We start from the raw sequence: 9,051 nt of genomic DNA on the forward strand, positions 1-9,051 counted from the left end.
CGCCAGACCGCTACCCGGTCCCTCACATCCAGGACTTCTCTTCACACCTGGCGGGCAAGCTGGTTTTCTCCAAGGTGGATCTGGTGCGGGGCTACCATCAGGTTCCGGTGCACCCCTCAGATGTCCCCAAAACTGCGGTGATTACGCCGTTCGGGCTTTTCGAGTTCCTGCGTATGCCGTTTGGTCTTAAGAACGCAGCTCAGTCCTTTCAGCGGCTGATGGATTCGGCGCTCAGAGACATGCCATTCATTTTCGTCTATTTAGACGACATCCTTGTCGCCAGCTCCTCCTCTGAAGAGCACCAGGCACATCTCCGTGTCCTTTTTGCGAGGCTCAGCCAACACGGCCTGATTATCAACCCGGCAAAGTGTCAGTTCGGGTTGTCCTCCATCCACTTCCTCGGGCATCTCATCAGCAAAGATGGAGCCGCCCCCCTCCCATCGAAAGTGGAGGCCGTGTCCGCCTTTCCACGACCGTCTACAGCTCGGGCGCTCCGAGAGTTCCTCGGGATGGTGACGTTTTATCACCGTTCATCCGCCGGGCGGCCACACCATGCGCCCGCTGTACGAGGCCCTCAAGGACAAGTCCCCCGGCCAGGCCATAGACTGGACGGCTGAAAAGGAAGCCGCTTTCGATGCCACCAAAGCCGCCTGAGCGAAGCCGCCATGTTGCTCACCCGTCACACAGGGCCCCCATCGCTATCACCACCGACGCGTCTGACTACGCTGTGGGCGCGGTGCATGAACAATGGGTCGACGGCGCCTGGCAACCGCTTGCCTTTTTCAGCCGCCAGTTGACTCCCAGGGAGCGCAAGTACAGCGCTTTCGACAGGGAACTCCTTGTCTCTATTTGGCTGTTCGCCACTTCCGTTTCCTGCTGGAAGGCGGGAGTTTGCGGCGTTCGTGGATCACAAGCCACTTACTTTCTGCATGTCCAAGGTGGCCGAGCCGTGGTCCGCCCGACAGCAACGCCAGCTTTCGTACATCTCCGAGTACACCACGGACATACGACACATCGCTGGCAAGGCTAACGTGGTCGCGGACTGCCCTCTCCAGAGCGGTCATAGGAGCTGTGCAGCTGGGCCTCGATTACCTCCGCATGGGCGCTGACCAGGCCTCTGACCACGGGGTCCAGACCCTCAAGGCCTCGGTCACGGGATTGCGACTGGAGGAGGTCACGGTCGGTGACTCGGGCGCGAAGCTGTGGTGTGAAATCTCCACGGGCCAGCCTCGACCGCTAGTCCCTACGGACTGGCGCCGACCCGTTTTTGAGGCGGTTCACAATCTTTCCCACCCCGGTAGGAAACCGTCCGTGAAGTTGGTGTCGCAGAAGTTCGTGTGGCAGGGGCTTAAGAAGGACGTGAAGTCCTGGGTCGACGCATGCGTGGCTTGTCAACGGGCTAAAGTCCACCGCCATACTAGGGCCCCTTTTGAACTGTTTGCGGTTCCTGAGAGGAGGTTTGACCATGTCAATGTCGACCTCGTAGGTCCGCTTCCCCCTCTCACGGTTTCACCTACCTGTTTACGATGGTGGACAGGACGACCCGCTGGCCCGAGGCCGTTCCCCCTCACCTCGACGTCAGCTTCCGACGTCGCCCGCGCTTTCATCGGCACGTGGGTGGCGCGCTTTCGGGACCCCGTCTGACCTCTCCTCTGACCGCGGTTCTCAGTTCACCTCGGAGCTGTGGAACGCTGTTGCTGTGGGTTTGGGGGTCAAGCTGCACCGCACCACCGCATATCACCCCCAGGCTAACGGATTGTGTGAGCGGTTTCACCGATCCATGAAGGCGTCACTGCGTGCCGGATTGACAGACGGCAACTGGGTGGATAAACTCCCGTGGGTTATGCTCGGCCTCAGGTGTGCCCCCAAGAAAGACCTGCAGTCCTCGTCGGCGGAGCTCGTTTATGGCCAGACGCTACGGGTCCCCGGGGAATTCATTCCCACCGCCACTGTGCCCTGGTCTGCAGCCGGGCAGCGCTCCTCCCTGCTGGAGACCGCCGGGACATTCACGCCCGTCCCCACGTCGCAGCACAGCAACCCAGCTTTCCGGGTGTCCCCCGGATTACGGTCGGCGGATTTCGTTTTTATTCGCCACGACGCTCACCGCGGTCCCCTGCGCCCCCCTTACGACGGTCCGTTCAGGGTCATACGTCACGGGGACAAGAGCCTGGTGGTGGACGTTGGTGGCAGGCCTGAGACTGTGTCCGTTGATCGGATTAAGCCTGCTCACGTGGACGTTTCCAGGCCGTTGGAGTTGGCTCTGCCCCCACGTCGGGGCCGCCCTCCCATGTCCCGCCCCCCACCCCCTGTGGGGATGCCCTCGCCCTCGTTGGCGCCCCTGCCCTCGCCTGCGGCCCCGCCCTCCTCAGCCCCTGTGGTCCGTACGCGCCGGGGTTGGGCGGTACTTCCTCCCAGGCGCGAGGGTTTTGACTATGGGTGAATTCTGGGGGGGCTTGTGTGGTGATTGACATTATTCACCCACGGAACTATGGGTTGGGGTATTGTTCCGCACGGACATTAGTGAGTTGACCGGACTTCCTGTTTCCCCCGGTCTTACCTTCCCGGGCTGAAAGCTGTTTACATGTTGTTCTGATGTTAAATAAAAGTCTAGCTTGTACCTTCGATACCCCGCCTCCGACTCCCGTCTCTCGGCACTACAATCAGTACATTAAATGGCATATTATCCAATGTATGTTTTTTTATAAATATATTTATTTTGGTAGGTTTGCTCTTCCGTAATACATTTTAATTATTATAATAAAGTACATGTGTCTTATAATACTTACATACTTTTACTTAAATAAGATATGAATGCAGTATTTTAACTTGTAATGGAGTATTTTCACAGTGTGGTGTTTGTACTTTTACTTCAGGATCTGCAGCAAGTGCTGATAAAGGGTCTAAAGTGTTATTAATGTGATAATAAAGTGCTACTGAAGAGTGTAAAGTGTTAATTAAGGGTAAAGGGAACAGACCTGCTCTGCGTATCCAAAGCTGAGGCTGTAAAACAGCGTCCAGTAGCTTCTGGAGTCTCTTGTTCTCCTCTTTGGAAAGAAACAGCTCCTCCTCGAGCTCTGCTACTGTTTGTTCAAACAGAGCAAATATCTCTTCATTAGCAGCAGTGAGTCGCTGCTTCTTCAACGACAGCAGCTTTTGGACTTTACTCATGTTTCCTAGATCACCTTTTCCTGCAGACTCCGTTAAACACACCGTTTCTCTCTCCGTCAAACTCTCAATCTGACTAGTGTTGCTAACGTGTTTCCAGCTAGCATGCTAAGCTAGCTCCTATAGTCCGAGGTAAACGCTCCAGAAAAAAGAGCACACAGTCCATTCAGAGGTTTATCCAGACACACAGATGATGGATCAGTAGTGCTGGAGCTCACATACACTTTCTCAGGAATACACAGAGAGAGAGAGAACCGTAGCGACGAGACGCCACATGGATCCAGGTTCTTCTTCTTCTTCTTCTTCTTCTCTCGGTTTTTGGCGGAGCAAAAAGCTTTAGGGTGCATACCGCCACCTACTGTACAAGAGTGTGTATCACCATATCATCCTATTATCACTTGTGGAATTATACCATTGTGTTGTTTTAAATTCTTCCAATAAATCCTGTTTCACTCAAATACTTAAGAATGGCCTTCCTGGTAGCTCTCACCCCCTCACCTTCTGTTCCCAGTGTCCCCATCAGGCTCCTCTCCCTTCCTAGATCTTACCCCCTCACCTTCTGTTCCCAGTGTCCCCATCAGGCTCCACTCCCTTCCTGGTAGCTCTCACCCCCTCACCTTCTGTTCCCAGTGCCCCCATCAGGCTCCACTCCCTTCCTGCCTCTCTTACCCCCTCACCTTCTGTTCCCAGTGTCTCCATCAGGCTCCACTCCCTTCCTGCCTCTCTTACCCCCTCACCTTCTGTTCCCAGTGTCCCCATCAGGCTCCACTCCCTTCCTGCCTCTTTTACCCCCTCACCTTCTGTTCCCAGTGTCCCCATCAGCCTCCACTCCCTTCCTGCCTCTCTTACCCCCTCACCTTCTGTTCCCAGTGTCCCCATCAGGCTCCACTCCCTTCCTGCCTCTCTGACCCTGTCTCTTAGTTATTCCCTCTCTGTTTTGTACATGTTACAGTGTAATATGATGTCTTCCACATTTTCTTTCACTCCACACCCCCTGCATTCTTCAACTTTGCTTGTTCCCATTATAAACATTGTTCCGTTTAATCCTGTATGATCCAGTCTGAGTCTAGTGATGATCTCCTCCCGTCTGTTCCTTTCTGTATAGATCTTTATTATGACTGATTTCTGTAACTTGTGGTATCTCCTCCCTTTCTGATCTTCCTCCCACCTTGTCTGTCATATGTCCATACCTTTCTTCTTAATTATTGCTTTTCCTTCTCCTTTCCCAAGTGAAACTGGTATTGCTATTTACTTTTCTAACGCCTCTTTTGCTAACTTATCAGCATGCTCATTCCCTTGAACCCCCTCCTGTGTATGGCGTTATATTTGTGCCTCCATCCTGAGCATGTAATGAAACATGTTGAACACAAATGTTGTTGTATTGATGTCCTTTTTGTTTTCTGTTGTTTTTATGTGTAAACAATGTGCTGCAGGTCTCCCTTGAAAAAGAGATTGTTGATCTCAATGGGTTTTTTCACCTGGTTAAATAAAGGCTACAAACAAACAGAGAAATATATTCCTCTCATTAAACTCCTGCTCCGTGCGCAAGCAGACCGCTGCATGCGCTCTCTCTCCCTCGCTCGACCTCTCCAGCCTGTGCACGCTCAGCTTTCCCTGCCTGCTCGCTCAAGTTGTCACAGCATTACAAATGTGCCACAAAACCAACCAATCGGAGAACTCGAGAAGGTCAATTCTGATTGGCTGGTCCAGAGAGAAGAGTTGCGACAGCGGAAGTCCAAAATGCTTGATCGTCACGTGTTTCAGAGAGACTCAGAAAGTTCCCTAAAGTTCGTAGCGGGCCATTTGAATCATGATTTGAATGCATTAATAACAGGATAGAAATGCAATTTTTGGTAATTAGTGGTTAATAAAGGTTTTGATTTGCAATATTTATACAAAATATCGATATGTGTATGTATCAATGTTTTTCTTTTTTTTAAACAAAACTAAATGTGCTAATATTTGAGGATTAAGATAAAATAAGAAGTACTTTATTGATACCAATTGGGGAAATGTTTACGCTGCAGCAGCAAAAGACAAGGCATTGTACATTAGACCAGTGGTTCCCAACCGGTGTGCCGCGAGCACTGTCCAAGTGTGCCGCAAAAAAACGTATTTTTATGTTCCACATTTTGTTCTCACTTAATAAACTTAACTTCATATACACTTTATTTTATTACATGTACAATGGAGTTCATAAGCTAATAAAACATATATTGCTCAGATTTAGAAATATTAAACAGCTTAAATTCTCATGATTTACGTCAGCCGTCATTGTTTACGGTGTGCAGAGCAGCTTTTTATCCTCGCGCCAAATAATTTCAAGATGGATCGTTACGTAGTGACAATAAATAAAGAAGCAACCCAGCCCTCAACAACACAGGAAGGGATGACAGAACATGATGGAACAGCAGTGCAAAAGAAGTCTAAAATAACATTAATATCAGCCACAAGTTTAAACAGCAGAGCTCAAGATGAACTCGCAGAGCTATCTATGGACCGCTCCCTGAAACTGAAGCACGGGGAACTACGTCTGGATATATTTTTGGCTGCTTGTGGGACACGAGTATCCATCCCTCTCAGAGAGTGCCATCAAGGTGCTTTTACAGTTTCCAACCTCCTATGGCTCCTCCCTGTGGGCCGGTTGGTGCTGCTGGGGGCCGGCCCTCCAAGTCTTTAATGTCCGTTGTTGCGCATAACAGAGGATTCATTAATATATAACTAAACACGCCTTTTCTCCTCCTTCTCTCTTTCATAACTTTTCATTTAATACTTTTTAAACGCTGTAATCAATACTCTAAAAAACACAGGAAATACTTCACAGCATTTTGGTTTACGGTAGTTCCGGATGTTGTCACATGCTACCCACATCTGTAAACAGTAGGCTTATTTGAGACAAGCGAGACCTGCGCAATTTCGATCAATGTCTTGCTAGTGCGTTGCATGATGGTTAGTCATTTTGTCCGACTTGCTCTGGAGGCTCGCCTACATGAGATGTTGAAATCTCGCGGGACAAAGACGCCCGCGGCGCAGTTCCTCTCCACGGGCTGCGGAGGCGAAAAGCTTGATGGGAAAGGACTCGCTGGTATCTCGACCTGACCGCTCATTGGTGGTTTTTACCCCGTGCTGCTGATGAAACTCTCCAATTGGCTCGGCAAAAGTTTGTTGTTGTTTTGTTTCATTCTTACATCGCCACTTCCATTCACATTTTTCATAATTGTTCCACAATGTTTATCATCATGAAATTAATATCTATATATGTTATACTATACTTGCACAGCTTACCGTTTTTATACTTTATACATCTTAGCTATTCATACACACTGTTCATACTGCTCATAGGCTGCGATCGGCTATTCTCGTCTACTTTCGAGAAATTGTATATTAGCCACATGCTAAATGCTAACCGGAGATGAAGGAATTTCAGAATAAAAGCTTAACAACTGGTTGTGTACGAGAATTTCAGTTTTTTTCAGTATAAAACAGCATTTAAAGTGACCGTATGTTTAAGCTACATTATACCATCAAAACATTGATTTTCATTTCTAATAATAGCTTGATAGCCTATAACATTGTATATATTGTTATTTGATAGACAAAAACTACAGTTGTTTGCATGTATTATTACATTAAAGAAAACTGGCGCAAAGACGAGAAAAGTGTCAGCAGTGTGTAGCTTGTGCCCATGAATGAATGACAGACTGCACAGTGCTTTACATGTCCGGTAGAGAGTAGGACATGAACGCTGCCACGCCAAACAATTTGCGTCACCACGCCAGGCTGCAGCCACCACAGGAGAAGCGGAAATGGGAGGGACCTAGTTTGGCACCTCAACTTAAATAGCCGGTGCGAACAATTGGTGCACTGGCACGGTGCCAGGGGGGTTCTGAACTGACAATTGATCTGCCGTGCCTCGGAAAAAAAAAGAAACTAACTATCTGACGATAATTAGCCATCCCCGTGTGGAAACTAACAAAGCTATCTGGAACCCAGGGAAGGAACAAAAGCAAAGAGGAGGAGAAACGGGACAAAGACAAAGGTACAGTAACGTTGTGATCATTAATCAATAGTTAATTGAATTGTAGTTACCGTTGATGAGTGTTAGCTTGCTAGCTTACTTTTAGACAATTGGAAGGTCGTTTGTTTGCTAATCAATAGTTATATTTAGAGTTTACAATTACGGTTACTCCCATCTTAAATACAGGGACATTTGGAATGATAACAACCCGGCTCTTGGGCTGCAACAAAGAGCTGGGAGGTGAGACAAGGGGTCTGAAAGTATGACAACAATCCTTTTATTTAGTGGACACCAAAAATACAGCCGCGACACGAAGCTCAGTCACACACACACACACACACACACACACACACACACACACACACACACACACACACACACACACACACACACACACACACACACACACACACACACACACACACACACACACACACACACACACACACACACACACACACACACACACACCTCATGGTGTCGTCACATTATTCAGGTGTTACCCCACCTCTTACATTTCCATCTAAATCTGTTGAGGCGAGCCAATGGTTGCCCTGCTTGTAGTAATAGGCTAGTCATTAAAATGCTATTCCTTTTACATCCCCTTCATCATTTATAGCTGTAGGCCTTTATTTTATTGCCTTACAGTTCATGCTGTCTAAAGTATGTTCAATCGTGTAAAGTTTAGATCAGCGTTAACATGCTCGTCATTACTGTAAATACTGCATACCTTAGCCTGTATCTTTAATATGCTGTACTGCACTCACCTGCTGCTTTGCCATGTGGTGAGATGCTAAAGCTGAATCTACAGGTGCATCTAAACAAATCCCAGATCATATAACTTTTTTTATGTCGTTTCATTCAAGAAATGAAACATTCATATATTCTAGATTCAACAGTGAAATATTTCAAGGCTTCTTTGTTTCGTGGTGATACAGTTTACAGGTCATGCAAATCACCAGTCCTGAATATCTAAATAGTATAATATTAGTCAAGGCTAATCATAACAGGGTTTATAACACAGATATGTCGACCTTCTGAAGAGTGTGTTCATTTATACTCAACACTTGGTCGGGGCTCCTTTTGCCGGATATATTCGTACAATCTGAATTTACTTTAAAATAAAACATCTATATTGAATCTGACTTTTCTACATCCAACTCCAAGGTTTATCATTGCTGTGAGAAAAAAGATGATTAATTTACCCCTTTTAGAAGTGAAGTTACAATCATTTGTTCTGGGAATGTCATTTACAAGCCTGAGACCTGAAAAACAGGCTCAGGGCTTAACAGGTTAAACCAATCATCTCTCAGAGGGGCGTGGCCAGCAGCAGCTCATTAGCATTTAAAGCTACAAACACAGAATCAACTTTTTTGAAACAGAGCTGAAAGAGAGGGGATTATGGGATGCTGCAATGATCTGTTTGGTGTTTCAGCCAATCAGAGACAGCTTCTGTATCTGTATCTGAGACCTGTGATATATTGTTGAATAATAGAATAATGGGGGACCTTTAATGTATATAAGTACAAATAAAGGGATACAAATAAGACTATGGTAGACAGGTGTACATTCATGGTAAAATACATAAACTGTAATGTAAATACATATAACTGTATAATGCAAATATATATATACACTGTGATGGATAAACAGCTTGCAAACACGTAGGGACATATTTGATGTATGCAGGTGTAAATACTGTGATGAACCAGGTTAGAAAGCAGTACAGTACATATGGAAGGAATAAAATGTTTAACTTAGTCAGAACATGTGTATTTATTTGCCCACCCTTCTGCTCGACATCCGATCCTCACTTAGATTTCTCCTCTGCAGTTTCTTCTCTGGTTTGAGGACTCGTCTCAGTGAGG

The 9,051-nt window shown here is 47.1% G+C and overlaps 1 protein-coding gene across 2 annotated transcripts in view; it reads right to left on the reverse strand.

The window, feature by feature from the left end:
* The window catches only part of LOC307013548 (uncharacterized protein), a gene marked incomplete at its 3' end in the record, with an annotated part of 315,140 nt that overhangs the window by 12,907 nt on the left and 293,182 nt on the right, over positions 1-9,051 (reverse strand). Inside the window, exon 1 of one of the 2 annotated variants that reach the window (XM_079640950.1) lies at positions 2,976-3,448. The exons of the other annotated variant lie outside the window; for it this stretch is intronic. Within the exon in view, the coding sequence (XP_079497076.1) occupies positions 2,976-3,168 (193 nt within the window). The 5' untranslated portion in view covers positions 3,169-3,448. Of the gene's footprint in view, positions 1-2,975; positions 3,449-9,051 lie in introns of those variants that run through there. 2 annotated transcript variants of the gene reach the window in all.

Source organism: Notothenia rossii (assembly GCF_949606895.1).
Source record: "Notothenia rossii genome assembly, chromosome: 7".
Lineage (NCBI taxonomy): Eukaryota > Metazoa > Chordata > Actinopteri > Perciformes > Nototheniidae > Notothenia > Notothenia rossii.